The sequence below is a fragment of the Chiloscyllium punctatum genome, chromosome 16, assembly GCF_047496795.1.
Source record: "Chiloscyllium punctatum isolate Juve2018m chromosome 16, sChiPun1.3, whole genome shotgun sequence".
NCBI classification, from domain to species: domain Eukaryota; kingdom Metazoa; phylum Chordata; class Chondrichthyes; order Orectolobiformes; family Hemiscylliidae; genus Chiloscyllium; species Chiloscyllium punctatum.
Window position 1 is genome coordinate 720,035 of NC_092754.1, and position 11,895 is coordinate 731,929.

Here is an 11,895-nt window from a genome sequence, read left to right on the forward strand (position 1 = left end):
TTTGCAGCAATAAGGGGAGTGGCCTGAGAGAGCTCTTAGCTGTAAGAGCTGATGCCGCTATTTTGCTAAAGGTTTTAGAACCTTAGATACCTACAAGCCAGACTTGAGCTATGTTATAGTGTAGCACTGATGCCATTGGTAAATAAAGATAAAAATTTAAACTAAACTGTCTGTAAGGGTTTTATATTCCAGACTACCAGAGTACAATCTCCAGGACAAACCAAGAGAGGCTTACAAGTAGAGTCCATCAGAGATTCCCTGAGCTGTCTCAAAAAGGTACTTTAATAGAAGGCTTTGACTTATTGCCGGCCTACCGTGTGATATATAGTTAAGTATTTAATTCTGAGACATTGCAGCTATTAAATGATCTCCATCTGCAGTACTTGGTCAATGTTCTGGCAACAACAGCAGGACGGCATCTGTGGTCAGCTTCAGTCAGCTGTAGCATCGCAGTCGACCCGAATCGGTACTCCTGGCAGATTGATGGGAACAGCGATTACATCAGCGGTGACGTGGTAGGCCTAGTGTGGTGCTCCTAGCGATGGAGCAGTGCTGGCCACGGAACTGGACTCCTGGGATGGAGTGTGATGCAAAGGCACTGATGGGCAAGGAGTCTATTTGGGAGACCCTTTCCTCCATGTTGATTGGAGCACAAGAAAGGAGGAAGAACTATATTTTAGTTATATTTTAGTTACACCTTAATATCTTCTACCACTCAAAATGGTGCCAGAGCCTGATGACATATTATATTTAACAAATTAATACAATGAAAAGTGTAAGTGACAAAATATCATTCAGTTCAATTCATGTAAAAGCTGATCTTAAAGTTAAAGATTTCACATCCCTGAAACCATGCTCTATTTTGATTCACCTGGCTTTATGCAAAATAAATGTTTCTTTCACTTTAAACTCACCTTATATTTTTATTTGTCCAATAAGTTTAATTTTACTTGTTCAAATATCGCGACATCTGAAATTAACAATGAGATTGTTACAGAATATGCAGAAGGTTGCTCATGGATCTAGATCCTGCATTTGTTTATAAGAAACCCTGTATAGCAAAAAGAGAGAAACAAAGAGGCCATTCTTCCCCAAGCATGTTTCACCATTCAATTGGATCATGGCTGATCTGCATCTTAAGATTATCTGTGCACTTTTGTTTCATAACCCTCAAAACCCACACAACAAAACAGTTTTGCATTTTCAATTGATTCCCAAGCTCAACAGTTTTATGGGAGACAGTTTTCTATATTTCCACTATCTTTATGCTCTAGAAACCCATCTGGTCGAGATGGGCCACTAGAGGCACTATATTCTATTGGGATATGAAAATATATTTTGCTTGATAAATATGCAAGATGACTGTGAACTTAAAAGTGTGCATTTGGGAATTCAGTATAATTTCTAGATCAATATTTTGGGTTCTTAGCTAACAAAGGTATTAACATTATCCAGAATAGATAGCAAAGTAGAGTTGAGTTATAACTATTAACAGAAGACATTGCTTGACTAAGAGCTTTGGACAACACACACAGATGACAAACTTCACTTAAACAACGCTTTTTCTTATCATTGATGTCTCAAAGTGCTTTACAGCCAATTTAGATTAGATTACTTAGATTAGATTACTTACAGTGTGGAAACAGGCCCTTCAGCCCAACAAGCCCACACCGACTGGCTGAAGCGCAACCCACCCAGACCCGTTCCCCTACATTTACCCCTTCACCTAACACTACGGGCAATTTAGCACGGCCAATTCACCTGACCTGCACATTTTTTGGATTGTGGGAGGAAACCGGAGCACCCAGAGGAAACCCACGCAGACACATGGAGAATGTGCAAACTCCACACAGTCAATCACCTGAGGCGGGAATTGAACCCGGGTCTCTGGCGCTGTGAGGCAGCAGTGCTAACCACTGTGCCACCCACAATTATGGAGTTTGATGTGCAATCACTGTTGGAATGCAGAAGCAGCAGCAATTTGCACACAGCTAGCTCCCAAAGACAGCAACTTGACATTGATCAGATAATGTGTTTTTTTGGGGGGTTAGGATGGAGGGACAACAAATGGCCAGAAGTAGGGGTAAACACCCCTGTTTTTCTTTGAAATAGTGCCAAGGGATCTATTCATTCAAAAGTAGCATATTTTGTCACTGCATTGTACTGATGCATATTTTCTTCATATTTTTAATACACAATCCATTCTGGAAACAGGATATGCTGAACAGATAGAAATTGATTAATAATGTCAAAACAGATCAACTTTAACATAGGAAAAATAACAGACATAAATTGATAAACAGTTAGTAAAGTCCACGATTAAAAACAAACTGATTTAATTTCTGGTACGAGCAATGCTGCTTCCTTTAATAAGATCAGACTATGTACCAAGACAATGAAATACAAAAACAATCAGACCCGTGAATTTTGTGTAAACCGCATTTTAACTCATTAGTACAAGAAAACCTGATTCATACTAAAGCAGAATAATTGAAAAAAAATCTTTAAATGATTGCTAACAATGACTTCAAAACCAATTGACCATATCGCTGGCAATGCAGTACACTAGTTACCATGCCCAAAGTGATGTTTTTCTATGAAATCATTAACCTTCACATTGATTGGGCAAATCAAATTGGTAAAGGTACTCTGGAGGATTTTGGACCTGGCATTGTGCAATGAGCCAAGAATAATTAAAGATGTTGTAGGAAAGGGAATAGTAAGGAATGGAACTTAGTGAAATTCCAATCTTAAGAGAAGTGGTACAAGCAACCTGATGGAGATGTGAGCTGACAAACCTCCTGATGGGAGTCATCCTAGGGCCTTAACAACCTCCTTTAATGAGGTTGTGGATGCTTTGATGTTAATTTTCTAAAGATCCTTAAGTGCAGGAAAGGTTCTTAAAGACTGGGAAGTGGAAAATATAACTGTCTATTCAAGGAGGGAGGTAGAAAATAAAAAACTATAGTCAGTTAGCTTCCCATGGGGAAAGTGTTAGAACTGAATCCTAAAAGAACTTATAGCTGCTTTTCTCAGGAAAAAGTCAAATTAATTCAGAAGAGTCATCAAGGGGAAATGATGTTTAAGCAATTTATAGCAGTCTTTGAAGGAGTAACTTGTGTTGTGGAGGAAGCAAGCCTGTAAATAAAATGTGCTTGGATTTTAAGAAAGCATTTGGTAAGGTGTCATATCAAAAGCAATTACAGAAAATAGGTGGAGGGGACAATGTTTTAGCATGGATAATAGGCTGGATAGCTCACAAAAAAAGTGCACAAACTTGTCGGATTGCAAAATGTAATAAGTGAAAATCCACAGGCGTCTGTGTTGGGCCTTTAAACTTATACAATTTCCATTACTTACTTAGATGAGGAGAGGACAAGCATAGTAGCTAAGTTGGAGTTTAGCAGAGTGAGAGGTGACTTGATTAAGAAGCACAGGATCCTGAATCATAAGATTGATGTGAAAACGATGTTTCCTAGATGTAGGGTTGCTCCACTGAGCTGGAAGGTTCGTTTTCAGACGTTTTGTCACCATACTAGGTGACATCATCAGTGAGCCTCCAGACGAACCATTGATGGTATGGCCCACTTTTTATTTATGTGTTTAGGTTTCCTTGGGTTGGTGATGTCATTTCCTGTTCTTTCGGGGTGATAAATGGGATCCAAGTCAACGCATTTGCTGATAAGAGTTTCGGTTGGAATGCCACTTTTCAAAGAAATGACATCACCAACCCAAAGAAACGTAAACACAAATAAAGAGCAGGCCATAACACCACTGCTTCATCCAGAGGCTCACTGATGTTACCTAGTATGGCGACGAAATGACTGAAAACTAATCATCCAGCTCAGCGAACAAGCCTACAACCAGAACCTCAACCTGAGCTACAAATCCTCTCAAAAAGGATGTTTCCTCTTGTTCATCAGTCTACACATCAGGGACCTTGTTTTAAAATTGTAGGTTTTCCTTTCAGGACAGCATGAAAAAATCTTTTTGTTCTCTAAGGATTAAATAACTTTGGAGCTCTTTGCCACAGAATGCAGTTAAGGAGAGATTATTAAATATTTGAGAGAGAGAGAGAGAGAGAGAGAGGGAGGTGGATCACTTTACTGATGATTGAGAGTAGACTGGATAATTGGCTGGGTTGAATCTGACCTGTTTTTTGTGTACAGGACATACCTGGACAACTTTTCAGAGTTGACTAGGTGCCAGTATTGTAACTGTACTGGCCGAGCTCCGAGCTTGGCTGGGGGGGGGGGGTGGTGGGCAAGTTCTGGAGCTCAAGTCTTCAGTATTATTGCCAGAATATTGCCAGAGCTCATAGAAGCACTGGATAGTGCAAAGTCAATCATTTCTTCATATCACACAGAGTGAATTGAGTTGACTAAAGACTGGTATCTGTGATGCTGGGGACCACTGGAGGAGGCCAAGATGGATCATCCACTCAACACTCCTCGCTGAAGATTGCTGCAAATGCTTCAGCCTTATCTTTTACACTGATATGCTGGGCTTCCCCATCAATGAGGATGGGGATACTTGTGGAACCTCCTCCTCTAGTGAGGAGTTTAATCGCCCACGACCATTCATAACTAGCTGTGGCAGGACTGCAGAGCTTAGATCTGACCTGTTGGCTGTAAACTTACTTAGCCCTGTCTATCATTTGCTGCTTATGTTACTTGGCATGAAGTAGTCCTGTGGAGCTTGACCAGATTGACACCTCATTTTTAGGTGTATCTGGTGCTGTTCCTGGCATGCCCTCCTGCACTCTCTATTGAACCAGATATTGTGTATTTGAATTTCCAAAACATATTCCATAAGTTCCACATAAAAGTTCACCAAACAAGAGCTTACGGCATTGGGGTGATATTTTACTAAGGCAAAAGAACTAACTTGCTAACAGGAAACAGAATCAGGGTACAGGGGTGATTTTCAAGTGGGCAAGCTTCAATTTGTGGAGTGCAACAGGGATCAATGCTATGGCTTAAACTATTTGCAATCTGCATTAGATTGGATTGAGAGACTAACTGTAATGCAGGCAAATTTGCTGACAATATGAAGACAGGATGGAATGCAAACTGTGAGGATGATACAAAGAATCTGGAAAGGGATATAGATAGGTTAAGCAAATAAACAAGAAAGCTGACAGATGGTATATAATGTCTGAAAATGTGAGGCAGTCCACTTTGGCATGAAGAATAGAAAGCAGTATATTATTTAACTAGAGGACAATGACAGAATACTTTGGTACAGCAGATCTGAGTACCTCTATACATTAATCTCACAAAGCTAGCAAGCAAGCACAGCAAGTTATTAGAAGTCAGATGGAATTTTGGCTTTGACTTAAAAGTGATCGAATATAAAAACGGGGAGGCTAACTACAGCTGCGTTGGCACCGATGAGACTGCAGTCAACGTACTGTGTGTAATCTTATATAAAGAGGGACATACATATACTGGAATTAGAGGCACAATGGGCTGATGACTGGAATGAAGGGGTTGTTTTACAGAGGAAAGGTTAGGCTGATAAACAATAGAGTTTAGCATAATATGAGGGGATCTTAGTGAGACTCCAAATTCTGAGGGGATTAGATGAGGGGGCAGATGCTGAGAGGGTGTCCTCCCTCCTGGGGAAGTCTGGAACTATGAGACATGGTTTCAAAGTGCTCTACTGCTCCTATTTCTTGTGATCTTATGACATACAGGTGAGTATTTATGGGGAAAGGAATAATAATGCATTTCACCACCAGAGGATAGTCCATCACAGGACATAAGAAATGTAGAAAAGAAAAAGCCAAATAGAAAATGAATAACCACGTTTATATGTATATGCATCTTACATAAAATCTTACACAAATTTATTTTAACCTTTCAACCCCAGTGTAATTTCCTAACAACATGCATTTTCATTTCACAAAGTGCTGGTAAAAAAACGGTGGATATTTAACTATTGTACAATGGGACTAATCTGGAGATAACATTTCGACAAATAGGACATTTCTTAGGTATAGGTAAGGCCTCATAACAATCGGTACAAGAGCAGACGTGTCCACACTCCAGGAACACAGAGGAACGTTCCCTGCTTAGGCAGACGGCACATGCATTTTGTGGGATTTGTTCTTCTGTCAAGTCAAGCTCCTGCAAACGCTGCTTCTTCACTGCCAGCATTTCTCTCTGCAGCCTTGACTGTTCCTGTTCCCTTATGTAACGTTTATACTGTTGCCGTAATATGAAAAATAAACTTATACAAGTTGTAATTCCAAACACCATCGTCAGGATTTTCCATAGCTTTGCCTTGGACTCCTGTTTTCGAACAAGAGACTCAAAGTCTAGTCGACTTAAGTAGTACTGGAGTCCTTGCTTTGGAGGCTGTATCTTAATAATGTTACTGTCCAACACAAGTTCCCCAACTCCAGTTATAATGTCCTTATCTCTCAGCATTTCTTCGGTCTCTTTGACTCCCTTTGGTCGCTCACCACTGATGAAATGACCAATTATATCAGTAAATGTTTGTACTACAGGGTGAAATTTCTCATACATAGTTTCTAGGTTCAGTTCAGAGGAGTCCAAGGGTTTTATCACCCTAACTGAGATGTCAGGATTACCATCAGTAGGCACAAGATCAAAGGGTACAGTGTTAGTCCTTTGATGAATTATCTTTTCACAATCATTCCTGTTGAAAGCAAAGTGAAATCTAGGGGTCAGAGATGTCCAGCAACCACTCTTGTGTAGTATTACTGTACAAGCCTAAATTTAATTTAGCCCATTAGACTTTCAGTTAGTAGACTGCCAAGCTCCAATTTCACCATCAAGTTCTTTATCTCATGTTTCTCTATATGACATTTGAGACACAAATCAGGTTCTTCACTCATCCTGGGCACTTCAGACCACCTTAAAATGATAGATAAAGAGCACTCAGAGTCTATCTGTGCAGCTGCCTAGAACAGCCCAATTACAGACTGTAAGCTCGGGCTGTAGACATCCCTTGTTCTTTGTAATACAGGTACCCTGAAATTTACAGGCTCATTTGCTGCAGTTTACTTTCCAAGACAAGAGTTCAAATTAAAAAGGGAAACACTGATTATTGATGCATACACTTGCTAGCAGAGTAACAAAGTTCATGGGGAGGCCAGTATTGACCTTAAAGTAAAATTAATTACCAAAACCACCACCAAGATAGCTGTAGATATAGCCCCCTACCAAACAGAACCTTCCCTTCCAGTGTCACTTACAGGACTGGCACAACTTCAATGAGAAAACCAAAAACATGGTACAAACAGGCAGCCCTGTCCCCAGCCTTCACTCCAAGAGGCCAGTAGCCCCGATTTCCAGCCAACCCCAGACTGAATGGCCTGCACTGCCTTTTCTCCCTCAAGGAACTTTACTTACAAAATTTACAATATTGTGTGAAACACTGCACTTGTGCAAGAATACAGATCTCCAGATGATAGTTTAACCACTGTGCCTACAGAACTCCCCAGAAAATGATCAATTCATTACATGGAAAGCAAAATACTGTAGGTTCTAGAAACTGGAAATAAAACCTGAAAATACTTTGCAGGGGATGCCAGCAGAGAGAAAAACAACACAAGTTGCTGCCTTTTCTGTATGACGTTATTGATCATTGTTGCATTACAAACTTACCAGATGTGGGTAGTTCGATTCCACACCATTTTATGTTCCTGTAAGACAAGCCGTTGTATAACTCCTTTGCAACCCTCCACAAACTGGCTATTCAGGGTTTCTTTGACAGGTTTAACTGCACCTAAACACAGAAACAGTCAATGAATAAGCTTCCCAGCTTTTGCACAAACATTATGGCCTGGCCTTAACAGAATAGGAGAAACTGCAAGTATTCGCCATTATAACAGCAACTGCAATTTCTGCTGCCTGAACACAGTTAAATGTGGAAATTCAGAAACTGCTGTCTTATCCTAGGTAGAAGCAAGCCATCAATGCTGTTGCAGCTTTCAAACACTACTGAATAGCTCATTTCAATTATTGCACTTCTTTATTTATCAGAACAAGGTGGTCTATAAGTAATAAGCATTTAAACCACGAGCAAAATGTTCAAAGGGGAGATAAGGAGAATTGCTTTTGCTCAATTGTCAGGATCTGGAAAATTCTACCTCAAACGCTAGTGAATACTGATTCTATTAATTTCAAAAGGGAGTTTGAGATGTATTTAAAGATGAGAAATTTAAATGGTCACAGACAAAGTGAGGGTAAAAGACTAAACTCTATGGTTTTTCAAAAGGTCAAATGGCCTGTTTCTGAGTAAATTTCCATGATATTGATACAGGTTCAACTCCCAAGTTTAAATTAACATTTCTGCTGATTGTTAATCAATCAATGCTTGAAGTGACAAGTGCCCTTACATCAAGATGCCTATGTGGTCTTAAACATCTATGTTGAGTGGCTCAATGCTGTCATTACATGAACAACACTGACAGCAGAAAACCAGCAGATGGAGCACTAAGCTCATTATTTTCCTTTCATAGAATTAATTAAATCTGATTTGGGAGTATTGTGTGAATAACTCGAAGTTCCATATCATACAAAGGATATAGTGACACCAGACAAGGAACATTGTTAGCAGCAAATGTTAAACAGTATCAAGCCTTGGGGCTGGGGGTGGCGGGAGAGGGGGTAGAGGTCTTTAAGATTATATGGGCTTGATAACAGTTAGTTTAGAGATGATGCTTTCCAAACAAACAAAATCTGTTCCAAGGTGTAATGCCACACCTCTGGAGCAAGTGGGATTGAATGCAACTCTCCAAGTTCAGAAGTAGAGACACAACCACTGCCACTTGTGGGCGAGAGCAGACATAAAAAAAAACAAGCTAGCCACCAATAAACACAGTAAAAAAATTCAAAGGAAACATCTTTTACCAATAGAGCGCAGACTTTGTGGAACTTTCAACCAGGGACCAATCTTATAAACCTTTGGTTTGCCATCTCCAATGTGAGTATTTCTTCCTTAAATACAGAGACCAAGTCTGCACACTGTATTCTTGGTGTGATCGCACCAAAGCCTTGTTCAATTCTAACAATTTTTTCTTGTACTCAAAAAACTCTATTAAAGGCCAAAATAATTTTGTTTTTTAATTGCATGTTGGACCTGTACTTTCATTGTGTTAGCACACCCAAATCTGACCATTAAGAAGGTGTGAAGGTGTAAGTAAAGATGAACAGATTTTGTCCTAGCATGATCCTTGTCAATCTCTGCCAGTCAAAGCCTAATAATTCAAATATGGTACACAGTCATAAAGATGTACAGCATGAAAACAAACCCTTTGGTCCAACTCATCCACATGGACCAGGTATCCTAAATTAATCTCGTCCCATTTGCCAGCATTAGGCCTATATTCCTCTAAACCCTTTCTATTCATATACCCATCCAGATGCCTTTTAAATGTTGTAAGTGTACCAGCCTGCACCACTTCCTCTGGCAGCTCATTTCATAGATGCACCACACTCTGTGTGAAAAAGTTGCCTCTTAGGCCCCTTTTAAATCTCTCCCACATTCACCTTTAACCTATGCCAGGAAAATACTTTGTCTATTTATCCTATCCATACCCCTCATGATTTTACAAACCTCTAAGGTCACCCCTCAGCCTCCGACACTCCAGGGAAAACAGCCCCAGCTATTCAACCTCTCCCTATAGCTCAAACCCTTCAACCTTGGGAACATCCTTGTAAATCTTTTCTGAACTTTCACAAGTTTCGCATTCTTTTATAAGCAGGGAGACCAGAGTTCCAAAAGTATCCTAACCAATGTCCTGTACAGTTGCAACATGACCTGCAAACTCCTATACTCAATGCACTGACCAATAAATGCAAGCATACCAAACGCTTTCTTCACTGTCCTGTCTACCTGCGGCTCCAATTTCAAGGAACTACGAACCTGCAAAGGTCTCTTCATTAAGCAACACTCCTCAGGAACTTATCAAGTGTACGAGTCCTGCCCTGTTTTACCTTTCCAAAATGCAGCACCTCACATTTATCTAAATTAAACTCCATGTGTCACTTCTCAGCCTACTGGCCCAACTGATCAAAGGTCCTGTCGTACTGAGGAGAAAGTGAGGACTGCAGATGCTGGAGACCAGAGCTGAAAATGTGTTGCTGGAAAAGCGCAGCAGGTCAGGCAGCATCCAAGGAACAGGAGAATCGCCGTTTCGGGCATCAGCCCTTCTTCAGGAATCCTGAAGAAGGGCTGATGCCCGAAACGTTGATTCTCCTGTTCCTTGGATGCGGCCTGACCTCCTGTTGTACTGAGGTAATCTTCTTCACTGTCCACTACACCTTCAAATTTGGTATCATCTGCAAACTTACTAAACATACCTCCTAGGTTCACATCCAAATCATTTGTATAAATGATGAAGAGCAGTGGACCCCGCACCAATCCTTGTGGCGCACTGTTGGTCATATTTACATTAGCTTTGTTAACCAGTGCTCTACCCATACTAAAAGTTAAAAAGTTAAAAATCACACAACACCAGGTTATAGTCCAACATGTTTATTTGGAAGCACTAGCTTTCAGAGCCCTGCTCCTTCATCAGGTGATTGTGCACAAATTGTGAATTTGATTATACAATATATTCCTTAACAGATCTGAACACACTCCCCATGATGTCATTGACCTGATAAAGGGTCCAGATGCAAAGTGCTGACTCTCCTGCTCTTCCCATGCTTTCTAACCTGCTGTGCTTTTCCAGCTACACATTTTATTGACTAAAACTTGCCTGTAGTTTTCTTTTTTTTCTCTCTTGAAAGCAGTGTTGTATACTTAAATTACTGAATTATTCAACTGTTTTACTCAATATGCATTTCAACTGAAGTACGTCACCCCATTTTCAAGATTGCAATCAAGGTATTCCCAACACTATAAAACATCTTTGCCTTTCAACGATTCAAGTACATGAACACACCTGAGAACCTACCTACCTTCTATCACCGCGTAGGGAAGGCACTTTCCCGGTGCATTCATCAGAACAGTCTTCAGATTTTCATCTAAATGAAGTTTTGTTGCATCCTAAAACAAAATGACAATGTAAACACAGCTTTCTGGAACACAATCTCAATATGAGACTGAGTCTGTAAACTGAATGTAAAGAAACGTTTAATAATTGAAGAGGAACTATCTTCAGGTTAATATTTACAAACAGCTTGAAACCATCCAGTTACACGCTCTCGCCCCTTCACATTGAGTCAGAGTCAGACCCTGTCCCCCGGTCCCCCGCATCCCCCGGTTCCCCAGTTCCCCAGTCCCGGTCCCCGCTCCCCCCGCACCCCCCCAGTCTCCCCCCGTTCCCCCCGGGTCTAAGCCCCAGTCCGTAGGCCCCTCAGCCCGGTGCAGCCTGCTCACAGTCTCAGGGCCGGGTCCAAAGCGGACACTGACTCCGGTAAGGACACACGGTACTGACCTGCAGGGAACGGGCGGTGACCTGTTTGCGGTGATAAAACGAGTAACAGAAGGCGGTGAGTATCGAGCCCGCGGCCGCGACAGCGACTAAAGGCTTCCCGAGGCCGTCCATGACGGCGCACACAGCCAGGCCTGGCCCCGCCCCTACATACAGGCCCCGCCCCATAGGTACGGGCACCGTCCCTCAGTGACAGCCCCTGGAGTAAGGCCCGCCCCCTGGAGATAGGCACCGCCCCCGAGCCACGGGCCTGGCCTCTGGATTGGGACATGCTCCCTTGATATGGGCCCCGCCCCTCGGTGACAGCCCCTGGACTAAGGCCCGCCCCCTGGAGATAGGCACCGCCCCCTAGCCACAAGCCTGGCCTCTGGATAGGGGTACGCCCCCTAGACATGGGCCCCGCCCCTCAGAGACAGGCGCCCGTATCTCTGAATAATTGTTCTCCTTAACGAGAAATTACATACTGTCAGGCATGACTT

General features: G+C 41.7%; 1 protein-coding gene across 1 annotated transcript; it reads right to left on the bottom strand.

Annotated features, from left to right (window-relative positions):
* Window positions 1-1,706: 1,706 nt before the first annotated feature.
* On the bottom strand, window positions 1,707-11,550 carry mul1 (mitochondrial E3 ubiquitin protein ligase 1). The gene is made up of 4 exons (XM_072585923.1): window positions 11,420-11,550; window positions 10,941-11,028; window positions 7,638-7,758; window positions 1,707-6,666 (listed from the first exon to the last, which is right to left on the bottom strand). Exons 1-4 carry the CDS (start codon window positions 11,528-11,530, stop codon window positions 5,937-5,939), a joined length of 1,050 nt encoding a protein of 349 aa, XP_072442024.1. The 5' UTR covers window positions 11,531-11,550; the 3' UTR covers window positions 1,707-5,936.
* Window positions 11,551-11,895: the final 345 nt, after the last annotated feature.

What these genes read in the sequence shown, in the direction of transcription:
- mul1 (XM_072585923.1), bottom strand. Translation starts at nt 11,530, where the DNA reads ATGGACGGCCTCGGGAAGCCTTTAGTCGCTGTCGCGGCCGCGGGCTCG. An exon ending in TCCCTACGCGGTGATAGAAG is followed by an intron (nt 7,759 to 10,940) that starts GTAGGTAGGTTC and finishes TTCTGTGTTTAG; the next exon opens with GTGCAGTTAAACCTGTCAAA. An exon ending in AATCGAACTACCCACATCTG is followed by an intron (nt 6,667 to 7,637) that starts GTAAGTTTGTAA and finishes TGCTTTCAACAG; the next exon opens with GAATGATTGTGAAAAGATAA.